Source organism: Lonchura striata, chromosome 24 (genome assembly GCF_050655825.1).
Source record: "Lonchura striata isolate lonStrDom1 chromosome 24, ASM5065582v1, whole genome shotgun sequence".
NCBI classification, from domain to species: Eukaryota; Metazoa; Chordata; class Aves; order Passeriformes; family Estrildidae; genus Lonchura; species Lonchura striata.
In genome coordinates, this window is record NC_140726.1 from 7,889,035 (window position 1) to 7,904,414 (window position 15,380).

The 15,380-nt window shown below is 50.5% G+C and overlaps 1 protein-coding gene across 4 annotated transcripts in view; it reads left to right on the forward strand.

The window, feature by feature from the left end:
• The window catches only part of NECTIN1 (nectin cell adhesion molecule 1), a 98,290-nt gene extending 90,987 nt beyond the window's left edge, over positions 1-7,303 (forward strand). The window contains exons 9-10 of one of the 4 annotated variants that reach the window (XM_085560223.1): positions 2,518-2,562; positions 6,963-7,303. In XM_085560223.1, the coding sequence (XP_085416349.1) occupies positions 2,518-2,562; positions 6,963-7,181 (264 nt within the window). In that variant the 3' untranslated portion in view covers positions 7,182-7,303. Of the gene's footprint in view, positions 1-315; positions 501-2,517; positions 2,563-6,962 lie in introns of those variants that run through there. The other 3 variants (XM_085560225.1, XM_085560226.1, XM_085560224.1) reach the window with 3 other exon arrangements.
• The last annotated feature ends 8,077 nt before the right edge of the window (positions 7,304-15,380 follow it).

The window sequence follows — 15,380 nt, forward strand, 5'->3', positions numbered from 1 at the left end:
TGAGATGCTGCTGGGAGCAGCCCCAGTGAAAGGGGCGGTGGCTGGGAGTGCTGGCTCACTCAGCTCTGCTTTCGGGGGACTTTTGCTTTGATTTGGGATTTTACCTTACTGATTATTCACTACCTCCCTACCTCCTTCTTTTTAACTGTTTTTTTCTTACTCCTCCCCTGTTTTCTTCACCCTTTTCTTCTTTCTTCCCCCTTCGTGTCCTGTCTCACCCCTCACCATCTGCACGGACCCTCTGTCCTCACCCCCCACCTCGCCCCCACTCCTCCCTCGTGTCCCCCCACCGCCTTGCTGCTCTCTTCTCTCCAGAACCCTGGCAACAAGGACGGTGATGTCCAGTATGCAGAGCTGGACACGTCGGCTCTGGCCGCGTCACCCAGCCCTCGGAGCTCCATCCCTGCTGGCGGAGACCTAGTCGAGTATGCAACCATCCAGCCCAACTTACGCTAGCGCATGCCACTCTAGGCCCTTTCCCCTCAGATTCTGGCCTCAAGGTACTCACGGCACTGTGCCTTCCTCACTGCACCCCTCAAAGCCACTGCTCCCCCATCCCTGCCTTCCTCCCTCCCTCTGGAGCGCTGCCTCTGCGTCCCGTCTCTCCCTCCCTGCCTGCTCTCTCTCTGTCTCTCTGCTGCCCTGTTTTGTTGGTTTTGGTTTTTTTTTTGGGGGGTGCTGCCCTTGCCTTGCCTCTCTGCATGCTCTTTTTGCTGTTTTTTCCCTTTGCTTCCTGCAGCCAGGCATGTGGGGCAAGGGGGAGAGGGTTCACGGCGTGGTGGCAGAGCAGGGGTTTGCTCCCTGCTCCAGGTGGGTTTGAAGTTCCTGCTCAGGTTCAGGGAATTTCTGCAGCACCTGTGAGGAATCAGAGATGCTAAGACGGCTTTTCCAGGTCAGGACGAAGAGGGGAGGGAAAAGGAAAAGGGAGTGATTGAAAGGAAAATTTAAAAAAGAAAGGTTTGTGTGCATGTGGAAGTAACTCTAGAGAAGATGGAGCATATGTGCATGTGTGAAAGAACAAGGTGGGAGAGGATGTGACAGAATATGGGAGCACCTAAAGGTTCCCACAGCTGAAAGACTCCGTGGATAAGACACAGGCAGGGAGGGACTCTGCATGTGACAGTGACAGGGCTGGCGTGGCATCAGGTTGGTGCAGGTGGCAAGTTCGGATGCTTGGGAGAGAGGGAGAGATTATTTTCCTTGGTGTTCTCCTTCTCAAAACCAGGCATAGACTGAGCTCTGCTCTCCTGACTTTTTCAAGTGTCACCAAACTCATTCAAGCTCAGGTCCCATGGCAGGGAGTGATTTGGACTTGGTTGTTCTGGACCATCTCCAGTAAACCTCTGAATGTGGATTTTTTTTAGTGGAAAAACCACTAAAACTGGGGTGACTTCAGCTCTTCCTATGTACCTTTGCCTCATAATCACAGCTTTTTCTCAGCTGTTAAAGCCACCAGGACCCTGAAAGGGAGAAATCTCTCCTTTCCTACCTCTTCTGGATGATTCCAAGAGTTTTTGGCCAAGGAAATGCCACTGGTGCCCCTCTCCTTGGCTCCAGCTCTCCCTCGCTCCTGTGTATTCCTGAGGTTGTGGTGACTCCAGGTTCTGCCTTGTTCCTTCCCCTTTGTTTTGCTGCATTTCCAGCAGCAGGAAGGACCTGGGGTTTAAAGGAAGGGAGAGGAGAAAAGGAAGACAGCAAATGGAGAGGTGCTTTGCAGGTCCTTAAATCGCTCCTGGTCACTCCAGGTAGATCAGAGGAGGTGGGGACAGAGAGGAAAGAGGAAAGAGGAAAGAGGAAAGAGGAAAGGGGAAAGGGGAAAGGAAAGGAAAGGGGAAAGAAAGGAAAGGAAAGGAAAGGAAAGGAAAGGAAAGGAAAGGAAAGGAAAGGAAAGGAAAGGAAAGGAAAGGAAAGGAAAGGAAAGGAAAGGAAAGGAAAGGAAAGGAAAGGAAAGGAAAGGAAAGGAAAGGAAAGGAAAGGAAAGGAAAGGAAAGGAAAGGAAAGGAAAGGAAAGGAAAGGAAAGGAAAGGAAAGGAAAGGAAAGGAAAGGAAGGGAAAGGAAAGGAAAGGAAAGGAAGGGAAAGGAAGGGAAAGGAAAGGAAAGGAAAGGAAAGGAAAGGAAAGGAAAGGAAAGGAAAGGAAAGGAAAGGAAAGGAAAAGGAAAGGAAAGGAAAGGAAAGGAAAGGAAAGGAAAGGAAAGGAAAGGAAAGGAAAGGAAAGGAGGATGAGCAGCAGGAAAATGACCTTTTGATGAAACCCCCCCGGACAATCCTGTTTAGTGTCTCCCTGAGATGAGGAACTCCGTGGGTGAGGGTGCAGCACACACCCCTGGGTGCCAGGTGGGCAGGGGCTGCTGCAGTTTGCTCTCCCCCCTGCTCCCTGGTTTTCCCGTGCTGGAAGCAGCCCTGTAGCTCCCCTGGTGTAGCAAAAGCCCTGGTGGGTGAGTGTGTGCAGCAGCCCGGGCCGGAGCAGATCCGTAACCTCTCTCTCTTGCGGTGTCTCACCCACTCCTGCTCCCAGAATGAGGATCAAGGTCTTCGTAGACGTAACGAGCGAGAGTGGACAGTAAGTTCTGGATGGGTTTGGTTTTCCCTTTTCCCTGTTTCCCTGTGGGGATCTGTTTGTCACCGAGCTCCCGGGCACTTCCAGCCTCCTGCCTCCTCTCTGGGATGAGAATTCCAGCCCTGAGGAAGGGGTGGTTGAAACCAGCCGCTCTCCCTCGTGTCTTCACCTCCCGCTCCCAAAAGATTCTTGGGCTGCTCCCACTGCTCCAAACAAGGCAAGAGCTCCCAAATCCATCTTGGGAGGTCTTTGCCTCGTCCTCCCCAGGGTGGGGAATTTTATTGTCAGCAAAAGGACAGTAATCCTCCAAATCCAAATTTGGAAATCCTCCCAGGCTCTCTGAAGTAAAAATAAAGCCAGTCATATGGTGCTTTGAAGGTGTAATCTCCCTGCTAAGACACACCACAGATCAGGGCAATTTAATTTTTTTATGCTTTTTTAATTATTTCCTCCCCCTTCACCTCCCCACACTCCAGCTCTCCGTTTTTCTTGGGAATTTCTGTCCCTGCTGCAGCAGGAATAGCTGGAAACTGTCAGACTTGGAATCAAGAATACAACAAATCAGTGACCAGGGTTCAGATTCCCATTTCCAAATTGCAGGGGAAATAAAGCCAAGAGGTGTCTCCTTATTAGTTTCCCATTTTTAAACACGGATATCAGCCCTGCCTCGGCTCCAAAAGGGTGGAGAGGAGGATTTGGGAGAGAAACAGCCAGGAGGGAAAAGTTTGGGATGATTGATGGGGTTGGGTGCTGTAGGAACATGGAGCAGGTAGGTACCAGAGGCAGCAGGGGAAGAGAAAAGCATGCTGTGAGAAGGAATGCAACATTCTGAGCAAGTGTTCTGCATCATTACTACTTGCATGTGTCTGAATGCATCCCTCACCACAGCTCCTTGCTCTGTATTCTGGGAATTTCAGCTCAATCTTTTTTTTCTTATTATTTCCTGAACCCAGGGGTGAGTCCCTCTGGCCCACTTGCCCTCAGCTTTGTCCTCACAGAAGCCCAAGCTCAGGACCATTGGTTCCTGCTCATTCCTGACACTTCAATGCTTGTTCTTTACTCAGGACAGGGATTATCCAAGAACTCCCTCACAGTTAAAGCACCAAACAGAGCAGGAACCTGCTCAGAGATCCCTAAAATCATGGCCAAACTTGGAAGTGGAAAAATACCCCGAATACCCCGAGTAGGGAGTTCAGACCCAGGGGAGGAGAGGATGTGAGGCTCCCAAAACCAGGGGAAATAATTCTTTTTTTGGTTCCCAGTGTATTTTCTGTCCCCAAACACCCAACACCCTCTGCCCTTGCTGGTCCACAGTGTGACAGCAGCTTTGTGATGCTGTCACTCAGCACAGCTGCTCCTTCCTGGCCATCAGCCTGTGCTGCAGCCCAAAATTCCAAACTGACAGATGAAGAGGGTCAGGGTAGTAGCAGCCCAAAAATTCAGGAGTTTTGAGCAGCAGGGGCTTTTTCCAGCCAGGAAAACACAGGCAAACACATTCCATAAGAGTGAAAATGTGTTTGCCATGAGCTTGGCCAAGCAGAGAAAGCCATAACCCATCCAACTCTCACCTGTAAAATCTTCACATTTCCCAAAAAACATAGCAGACAGATCCTGAGGTCACCGAGAAGGAGTTTTTCACTTTCAGACCAGTAGGAACTCATTATTCCAAGATGATTAAAAGTGCAGGACATGGTCACCTGCCCTCACATCTCCTGCTACCCAAAGAGATGTTCTGCAAATAGAAGAAAGGATGGAATTGGGTGTGGAGGGATGGAGAAGGGTTGAGTTGAAGTCATGGCAGAAATGAAAGCTCCCTAATTCAATCAAATAAAGCCTGTTTAAAGGTAATCTGCCAGGCTGTCTGAAATGGATAGATTGCTGACATCCCCTTTAATCAAGCTCTTGGAAATAAAACTGAGAGGGGAGGATGTAACCCAGATAATGAAGAATTGCATGGAGTCATGCTGGAGACAAAGGCAAGTGGGAGAAGTCAGGTGGGGGAAGGTGGTAGAATCATGTGCCAGTTCAATTTAATTAGTTCGTTATCCCTAATTTAATTTCAAACTTCGTTAAAGATAAATTAGATTGGGGAAAAGTCTCAGTGGGACTGGGGAAGGAAGTCAAAGGGCACCGGCTGCGAAATGTGTTAAAAACCACCGGGCTGGTTTTGTTCTCCTCCCTTTTGCCACTCTGGAAATGAGTTCAGGGAACAAAGCAGGGGCAAAGCAGCTCCCAGCTCAGGTGCTGAGGAGAGGTAAAAGGAGACAGGGAATTCTCTTTCTTTGGCCCTGACGTTCTCCAGCTGCCCTGCCCTGACTACGAGGAGTGAGCACAAAAGAGGGACCAGCAAGAAAAGGAGGATTTGTTTGCACTCCCCTGTGCAAACAGCAGTGCTGACAAAACTGCACCGGGTGTCTTTGGCAGTGCTTCATGGGCACCTGTCTCACAGCCACATTAACTGGGAGATAAGCAGGAAGAAAAATGCTTTGCTGACCCCATTTATTGTCACAGGAGTCTGTAAAAGAGTGGCTCGCAGCCCTTTCTGCTGCCACCTGATCACACCCCGCTCACCTTCCACTTAGTTGTCTGAGTATCTCTCCTGGGAGACCTTTCTATCCATCAGACCTGCCCACAGCACTAGCAAATCCTCAGCTTTCCTCAAAAAACACACAAACCTCCCCTCCTACTTAATTGATAACAAACTGCAAGAAACCCCCTTGCCTGCTTTGTCTTACTAGATTTCTGTAATTAAGGCAACTTCCCTTTCAGGTTAGCTTAACCCAGAAAATTAAACCAGGAGGAGAGCATGGCTAAATACATTTTTTTCCCCCCTTCCAGGTGTGGAAAGGGATTCTGTTGAGTGTGACAATTCTTAAGAGCAGATTGTACAGGGAGAGGAATTTACACATCCCATTCTTCCAGTCTGTGAGCCCCTTTTCACTTCTTTTATCATCTGGTCAGAAGAACAGCAAACATTTATTTAAGGTTGAGTTAGTGAGGCTTTTTCATGGCCCCTGGTTAAAGAGCTCTAATGCTGCACTTATCCACATTTTCACTTGGCAATTAAAAGGCTAAAGTGGACAAAAACTGTGGGAACGGCCCACCCAAATTTAGGATCCCAGCACAGCATCTCCACCACTGGTTTTTAAAAGCTCAGTCTGTAGGATAAACAGTTTTGCCAGTGGAAGGGAAATGAAAATGAGGTTGACCTCAGCACTGCTGCTGTTTTCCTGAGGCTCAGGCAAACTTTCCCTCACTGGGCTCAGCCAGACTGTTCCCAAAATTGCCTTTGTGCCTCTCCCAGCGGTCTGAGCCATCAATAAATTATTGTAAACACCTTGTTTTCTATAGGATTTTTTTTTTTTTTAAAGCATCCTGGTGAAATATTCATCCAGGAGCTGGCAGCAGATGAGCTGAGTCGATTGTTCTGTTCCTTCAGGCGTTTTCTCCTGAGGGCCAAACCCTTGTCCTTTCCACTAAACTGACTGTTCCTGGGATTTTGGAAGGGAACAAGGAAGGACTCAAGGGCAAGTTACTTGCTTCAAACCACAGGCATCAAAATGTTTGGAAAATAAATTATCTTGGAGAAGAAATTATCTCCTGGTGAGCGCCCCTGAGCTCAGGTTGGTTTTAAAAACAAATGTCCATCCTGCTTGGGTTGTCCTGCAGATTTCTCAAAGCAGGAAAATGTCTGGGAGCAGGGAGGAATCCTTCCCATCTGCTGCCACCCTCTGGGGAGCCACAGCCCCGGGATGAGGGATGGAGATTCTCCCTCAAGCCCAGCACAGAGGGAAAATCACGGGGCCAACAGAGCAGCCTCGGGTTTGGAAGTGGTTTTTTGTTGTCTGTAGATGATTTGACTCACAAAACCAGCCCCGAGGCTTCCCGGGGAGCTGTTCACACAGGCAAAGCCCAGCTCTCCTGTCTCCCAGGTAAACAAAGGCACAGTAAGCTTGTTCTGCATCCCAAGCCCCCGCTAGGACACGTGTGCCCTTTAAATGGAAGAGCACAGGCCTGACTTAGATTAATGATGCCTTCAAGCCCTTCTTTTCCAAAACTCAGGTGTGGAAAGAGTTAGAAAGCGTGGAAATAAACTGTCCTTCCTTTGGCTGGCTGCTTGTTTAGGCCAGAGAGCAGAGTATTTACAGACAAGGGACAAACCATGCCCGATCCATACATATTCATCAACGATCCGGCTATTTCAGGCAGCGAGACAAAAACTTTGCAGCATGAGGATTTATCATTTGGGTTTCCATTTTCCTGAAGCAGCCAGCTCGGTAAAGTAGTTAATATTCCATCCTGCTTGCTGTCTGTGTGTCTCAGCAAGGAGCTGAAGAGCTGTGTGTGTTTTCCGGCCGTGGATCCCGGAGTTTTCACCCGCTGACTTTTGTCTCTACTTGCAGAACTTTGGAAAGTGTCACTCAGAGATATCGAATGCGAGTGATTACCTGACCCGCTGTTACTCACATGAAGATCGATATCTGGAGAAGATCCCTCATGTCTATGCCCCCTTGTCAGACCTCCCACAAGATCTTTATCCTCACCATTCCGACATCTCCTTCTGCTGCCCACCTCCCGGCTCCCGGGCTCCTTACATCTGTCCTAAGGAACAGTATGTTTAAAGTGTCAACAATGAAAAAAAAACAAAAACAAAACAGAAAAAACCAACAAAAAAAAAAGAAGAAACTCATGGTTTTCACCTCTCCTGTCGCTCGACAACCAACCAAGGCCTCCCAGCCTCCCCTCCCTTTGCCATTGCTCGTTTTATTGATTGGTTTTTAAATCCGGGTGCCATGATTAGTCCCAGTGTCTGCCTGGCTTGCTAACGCTCAAGGGAGCGCTCTGCCTCCTCCCACGTCCCCTCCAGTACCTGCATCTTTCTTTTCTCCTCCTGCCTCTGTGTGTGCATGTGTCTGTGGGTGACAGCTGCCCTGTGGTGGATGGGATGTGCCCAACCCATCCCGTGTCTGTGGCTTTTCCCCTGTGTCGATTCCTGCGCTCTCCACACCGGAGCAGCCGGGTGTGGATTATTCCCAGCCCAGTGAGGTTGGACAGCACAGCCAGTGCTCAAAGCTGAGCCTGTGGCTTTTTATTTCTTTTTTTTTTAATTTTTATTTTCCCCCTGCTCCTTTTCCCCCTCAGAAGTGAGGATAGCAAATCCTCGTTTGTGAAGAGCTAAAGAGCCAAGATTGCTGAACCAAATCATAAGATGCTTACAACAAAAGATGCTCAAAACTAACCCAAAAATAGAGATCAGGACTTGGTTTAGGTGGTTTGTTCCTGTCCTTTTCCCTTCCTGCTCCCACTCCCAATCTCTTGGATTGACTCTTTTAAAGAGGACATATTTTGGAGTCAACACATTTGGAGAAAGCATCCTTTAAATACCAGGTCTGATAACCTGAAACCCAAAGGAGAAAATAATTATAAAGGAAAACATTCTCTCTAATTTTCCTTCCAAAGCCTAACATGGCCCCCCACGAGCTTTTCCCCCCTCTCTTCCTCACATCTGTTGATTGGAATTTTAAAATTAACTCAGGCAGAATATGAAGAATAAATCAGGATTTCAGGTAATCTCCTTGCTCTTAATGAAGGATAAAAGCCAATACAGGAATTTGGCCTTTTAACTTTTATAAAAGCATCTTAGTTTTGGGACTACACCTTTTTTTTTGATATTGGAATGTGTGTGGGTGTGTAAATCCAAACGTGTACATTCCTGTGGCCACAAAGTGTTTTAGAGAAGGGAATTTATCTCCACATCACATTTGTGTTCACTTGTATTAGAGGAAAAATAAAAATAAATATCGATATACACTTCAATGTATATAAAAGCAAAGAAGAGGAAGGGGAGGACAAGGAATGAGCATCCTGCCTCAGAGCTTGGTTTCAGGGATAACTCCCATCTGCTTCACCCATGGCATGGAAGAGGCGATGGCTGGGATGGCTCTGAACAAGGGGATAAAGCTTTGTGGCCAGAGGGCATTTCCTTTGCTTTGCCTCAGGGAAATTGGCGTTTTGCAGACAACAAATCCCTCTGGAAAAAATGTGAGGATGCCTGAGCTGAGGGATGTGGGAGGGAGAGGTGGGCACTGCACCCTTCCCCTGCTGCCCAGGCACCCAAAACCTGTCAGTGCTGCTCGAAATGCAACTCCCAGCAGCTGCCAGCTCCTGTCAGGGACTTGTGACCACACAGGTGTCCCAGCCCAGCTCCTGCCCTGCCACCTGCACCCATTTCTTTTTGTCCAGCTGGATCTCAGCAGCTCTGCTTGTTCCCTGCCCCTGCTGTGTCCCCTCGAGCCCCGTCCTGCCTGTCCCTGCTCCCCCCTGCTGCAGCACATCTGGGTCACTCTGCTTCCCTGCAGCCTGACAGACACATCTGGATGTGGCACAGGGGTTTACACCCCGCTCAGCCGGGCAGCACAGCTCTGAGGGGGATGGCACCACCTGCATGGGTCTCCCGAGGGTTCTGAATGGCAAAAAGCACCCCCAGCTCTCCCCAGCCCTTCCCCAGTGCACGCTGCCACTCTGTGCTCGAGCAGGACGAGGTTTTTTTGGGGGGATTGCTATCCCTGGAGGGGTTTTTCCTGCTGGGATGGAGCCTCCCACTAAGTGACAAGTGGGTGCAGCAGCTGAGAGGCCTGGGGGTGCCTGGCTGGCTGAGGAGTGGATGAAGGGGAATTGTTGATGCATTTTTTGGCCAAGCTGGAACGGGCAGCAGCAGCTCTGCCACGTGCTGGTGCATGGAACAGCCTCATTCCCAGAGGATCAGGGGAGGATCACCAGGACACAGCCTTAGAGAGCTCCACACAACTTTCCAATCCCATCCTGCCAGTCCTGACTGATGCAAACCTTTCTGGAACCATCTGTAGTCACATTTCCTCTGCCAGTCTCCAGGGGATTCAGCCTCACACTAAAGGACCCCAGTGCTCCATGAATCTATTCAAAAAATGCATTTTCCTCTCTGGTTTTCTCCCCAACACACCTTGGGTTACCACAGAGCTGGAAACTGGCAGTGCTCTGAACTGAAGGCACAGCCACCACATGCACCCCACGCTGAATCTGCCAAATCTGCCTTTGCTCCCTCTCTTTGGAAAGCTGAGGAGGTGCTGGAAGCCCCACGGGTCTCTGATGTCCTGGAATCAACCCAGCACCACTGACCATGAGGAAAAAGCAAGGAAAAATCCATCCCAAGCTTCCCTACCTGCATGCCTGGAATAGCAGAGCACTGCCTGTACCGTGGTTTCATTTGGAGCCTTCACCTGATGTGCTTTCAGACAGATCCAGGAATTTAAATGAGAAGTGGAATATGTTCAGGTCTTCAGACACAAGAGGAAAGAAGCCAGACAAAATGATTGCTTGCCAGAGGAGGCTGAGAACACGTTGCAGGTGGTTTTCTCTGCTGCCCATGTCTGGGACAAAGATGATGCTTTGATGAGCAAGGGGAAGGCAGGGATACAAACTGCAGCGTTACAGAAAAACTCTGCTTGCCTTGTGCAGCTTTGAATGTGAGCTGCTCACAGAAGTCTGCCACAAAGGGTTTCACTGGGCTTGCAGCAAAGCAAAAGCATTTCAATCCTCCTTGAAAAGGTAAAGGCAGGAGAAACCTCAGCTCAAAGCAGTAGTTTGACTTATGCCAGCGCAGGTATTTAGTCTAGGAATGCCTTGGTTCTCTCTGCCTCTCCTGGAGAGCTGCGTTGATCTCAAAAAATGGCAAGAGGGACTTGCCACACGCCACCAAATTCCTCTGTGCCCTAGGAAAAGGGGGAAAACCCTGAAGGAAAGCCCTGAAGTAAGAGATAGTGAGTCCACTGTTTTGGTTTTACAAATGCGTGCTTGGAAACGGTTCTGACTCGGGGCTGGCTCCCTTTCCCTGGTGTCACACAGCGTTTGCCCCATGGCTCTTCCCAAATTCCCCTGCACCTGCTGCCAGGGCTGAACCTCACTGTGCTCCACAAAAAGGTTGCCCATGGCTGGGGGGAGCTTGCAGGAGCTGGAATCAGGGCCAGGGGGAGGTGTTCTGCTGCTGACGCGGTGCCAATCGACTTGGAAAGATCCCTGCTCTGGAGCTTGAGCCATCCAGCAGCGCTGCTGGGCGTGGGTCACTGAACAAGTGCAGCTGGAAACTGGTGGAGAGGGATCCAGTGGGCTGGGAGGAACTGGTGTTGTAGGATAGAGAAGCATTTCGGTTGGAAAGACCTCCAAGATGGAGCTGCTCTTCCTGTTACCAGGGTGAAATGTCACGGGTTCTGTTCCATGTGTTGGTGGCACTGACACCAGAGCTCTCGCAGATGGAAAAGACTGATCACAGAATTTAAATAAAAGTGAGCTGAAGAGTTACAGCAACTTCTGTCCTGCCTGTGGGGGCTGTAGGGGGTGTTTGATGTCTGCCTTGCTCCCAGGGCTGCCTTCTTGTGTCCTCCACATCCCTCACCCCTTTCTCTGCACCCCCAAAATGCACCCACGGGCACTCCTGCCTTCTGCCAGGAGTTCCTGCCTGCTCCAGAGGCTCCTCAGGACTGGAATAACCCAAATTTCCTGCTGCATCCCTCCCTGCCTGCAGCACAGGGCACGCAGGAGCCACAGGTAAGCAGAGCTCAGTGACCTGCTGCACTTCCCTGCCCTGGCTTTGCCCCCAGAGCAATGAGGGTGCTCCAGAGATGCCAGTCCCAGGTGCTCCAGAGATTCCAGTCTCAGGTGCTCCAGAGATGCCAGTCTTGAGGGCTCCAGAGATTCCAGTCTTGGGGTGCTCCAGAGATGCCAGTCCCAGGTGCTCCAGAGATTCCAGTCTCAGGTGCTCCAGAGATTCCAGTCTTGGGAGGCTCCAGAGATGCCAGTCCTGGGTACTCCAGAGATTCCAGTCTTGGGAGGCTCCAGAGATGCCAGTCCTGGTTGCTCCAGAGATTCCAGTCTTGGGAGGCTCCAGAGATGCCAGTCCTGGGTGCTCCAGAGATTCCAGTCTCAGGGTGCTCCAGAGGTGCCAGTCTTGGGGTGATCCAGAGATTCCAGTCCCAGGTGCTCCAGTGATGCCAGTCCCAGGTGCTCCAGTGATGCCAGTCCCAGGTGCTCCAGAGATTCCAGTCCCAGGTGCTCCAGTGATGCCAGTCCCAGGTGCTCCAGAGATGCCAGTCCTGGGTCCTCCAGAGGTGCCAGTCTCCCTTCACTTTGTCTGGGGATCCTCCCAGCCTCCCCCTGCCCGTGGCTGGGACAGATCCAGTCACAAACAGCCAGCCCTGGGACCAGCAGCTATTTAGGGAAGGAAAAGGGGGGTTCAAAAGGGGGGTTCCTCCTCCTCCTCCTCCCCAGCCCACCTCTCATGCCACGCTGAGTTCCTGGTGCAGGGAGGCACTGAGCCTGCATGCTGAGGGAATGGGTGTGAGCCCAGCCCAGCTGAACACTCAGAACTCCCTCAGGAGGTTCCCTATCAGACACAACTGATCAATAAACCCTTTATTGGTGGCTTTTTTTTTTTTTTTAGCACTAACTCTGAGAACGAAAGAGCCCCAGGATATTTCTTCCCAGCAAAGCTGCACTGCACAGGGATGGAGCCTCTGCCTCTGGGGAAAGGCCCTTTGGAACACTTTAGCCCCAGATTTGGAGCTAAATGGAGGGATGGGTTCATGGAGGGTCTGAATGCACCTGCAGCTGCAGCAGCCAAAGCTGGGCATGACTGGGAAGGGTTTGTTGGGTTGTGGGAGAGGGGCTGACACAATTCTGCTGGGAACTCCACAGTCTCTCTGGGCTGCTTCTCAGAAATATCAAGGAGAGGCAAAATTCTCCTCAGGGCCAGGATATCACCCAGGATGGTGGGAGCAGAGTGCTGGCAATGCTCTCCTCATTCTGCACACAGGCAGGTTTATCCTGCATTTCTGGATCCTGGCATCTCCCCCCAGGACTGTGTTTACTTCCCAGGAAGGGGAAAAGGATCTGGATTTACCTCCTGCATGGCAGTTTTTAAAACATTTGCCCACAGACTGCCACCAATGCCCATCTGGAGCTGAAAAGTCACACAAACACCCAGCGTGGCATCAGAAACACCTTGCAAAGGTGACAGCTGCCCACTCCAACAGCAAAACTCATCCATTGCATCTCCTTTTTTATTTCCTGGCAGGGTCAGCGCTGAGTTTTGTGGTCCCGTTCTCCAGTGCTGAATATCTGATCAGTGCCAGAGTCAGAACAGAAAACTTCCTGCTGGGCCATTTTCTGGTTGTGTAGAAATTTATGCATCTATTCATATGTATAAAACTAAAATACAGCTCTTGGACTGCACTAAATATATCAAACCTATCAAAACACTTACATAGGATAAGTAAATTGATACTTACGTAGTGTAAGGTGAAAAGCTGTTGTTTTACCATCTAATTACCTTTATAAAGATATTTTCTCCTAGAACTAAAAAAAAAAAAAAGGCCCCATGGAGGGTGGAGGATGTTCAAATTCAAGGAGAAGCTGCAAATTCAAGGCCAGCACAGGAAAAGGGCTGCAGTGAAGATTTCACACTGAAGATTTCACATCCCTGCTGCTAACAGGGCAGGCTGAGCTCTTTTTTTTTTTTTCCCAATTTTTTTTTTATTTCCTCTACTGTCATGCTCTATTTTCTTCCCCTTTATGGCAGATGGGAGGTGAGGTTTTAAAGGCTGCCAAGAATGCATCCAGCCCTGCTCCTCTGGCAGAACAGCACCACAGAGGGAACGAACTCTTCCTCCAAGCTTCCTCCCACCCCCAGCCTCGCCTCCCCTTCCTCATCCAGGCTCAAGTGCCATCATTTTCATATCAGTACTAATTACATTAATTATTCTCCTCAGCATAAAACTCATTAAGCTGGAATTTACAGTTCATTAAGTCGGAGGCAGGGTTCTTCCTCGTGGTGGGGTCAGGATTATTTCTGTCCTGGCTGGGGGCAGCTTTCTAATCCTGCTAAAGTGTGACCAAAGCCGTGGGTGCCACCGCTGGGGTGTCACAGCAGCCTGGGGGTGGCTCTGAACCCGGCAGGGCTGGGAAGGGCAGCTCTGCTGGGCTGAAATGTGGTTTTTCCAGCCCGGGGGAGATCAGGTGTGAGGAGCAGAGCAGAGCAGCCGAGGGGGAACTGGAGGCAGGGCGAGCCAAGGGGCAGCAGGATGTGCTGGCAGCTGTGGGATGAGGTTTGTCACCAGCAGATCCAGCTCCACGCCCGCTGCAGAGCTGCCCTGAGCCTCTGGAAGTTGCTCCCAGCACAGGACACAGAGGATTTTCTGCCTGAGCTAAGGGGGCTGAAATAGGAGGGAGATTTGAGGGTGCCCAAGGCCATGCTGGCCATGCCTTTGGGGTGACAGCAGTGCTGTGTGCCAGCTCCCCACGTGCCTCTGCCAGGCTGGAGGTTTTATCCAGCTTAAGGGCCCCAGCTGCACTCCCTGAGAGCTGCAGGTGGCTCCTGAGGGTGATGGTGTCACCTCCTCCCCTCCAGGGACACCTCAAATCAACCAGCACCTGCCCCTCTCCTCAAGAGCAGCCTGGAGTGAGGTTACCCTGAGTAAAACCCCAGAGAGTAAAACGGATCTCTGCTCTCCAAAAGGTTTACTCTCCAAAAAACTTACTCTCCAAAAGATTTTGGAGGGTAAAACCCAAGCTGGGAATGGCCGGAGCAGCAAGGAGAAGCTGCAGGTGCCCTGCTGATGCTCCCCAGCCCCAGCCCAGGAGCTGGAGGGATGGGCAGGATCCCCAGGGAATCCATTTCCCGGGTGCAGTCCCCCCTTCTCACACCGCACAGGTTCCTGCCTCACTCCCTAATTACTGTAATTAAGCAGTCACGCTGAGTGATGTTCCACACGGGGTTCAGAGTCGTTAGAGCCCTGCAGAGGATGAAGCCACCCCCACCTGCAGGCTCTGAGCTCTTCCCCATGGTGGTGATGATGGGTGAGAGCAGCAGGCAGAGCTCTGTGGCACAGCCTGTGGCATTTGTCACGGCTCGGGGGTCACAGCATCCTGGCACTGCCTGCCACCTCCAGGTCCCCGCAGCTCCCAGAGGTGCAGGACTGTCTGCAGCACTAGACTGGAAGCCCTGGAAGGGTGAACTCCTCGAGAGTAGCACAGAGATGATGCCTGCATGTCTATTTTGCCATCTGTCAAGCATGAGGGTAGAAATACGCAGCTGGATCGGTGCAAGTGCAAAGTGCTGGGGAGCAGAGAGGGGCTCATTTTCACTTTCTTCACTCCCTACCAACATCTTCTCTCTCTTCTGGTCCCCTTTAGGAAGGAATTCTGAGATCAGGCAGTAACTAGGTATGATCACGGAGTTCAAACCCAGTTCCTCATGGTTTAACATCAGCCTGATTAGCTGGGAAATGGCTTTTCCTGGCTGACAATAGCAGGGGACCAAACTGGAGACAATTTTTCAATCCCACATCTGCATTCCCTCCCTCCCCAACCCTTTTCTTTCCTCCAGTGTTTTGCAGTTCTGTTCTGCTGGTGGTTCATACACAATTGGCACCTAATTCATTTCTCTGGGAATGTGAAAATCAATAATGTTTACAGAACCCACAGAGGCCCTCCCATCGGTCACTGTCCCTGCTAGGTTCATTCCTGGCTGCCAAAAGTTCCTTTCAGGGGGAGATTCCACAAGATGAAAGAAGGAAAATAATGATCCCCAAGTCTTTAATGAAGCCTGAAAAGTCTCCAGGCTTCTCCTCTCGCCCAGAGCAGAGGGAAGGAGTTTCTTGGCAATTTTATGGGATGGACAGGCTTTTCTCAGGATTTTGCCTGGATAGTCAAATTCTGGTGCTTGGTTTAGCTCCAATTAAGCTCAAAGTGCCTTCTCACACATGCAAGGACACGCATTTCTCCAGCAGATG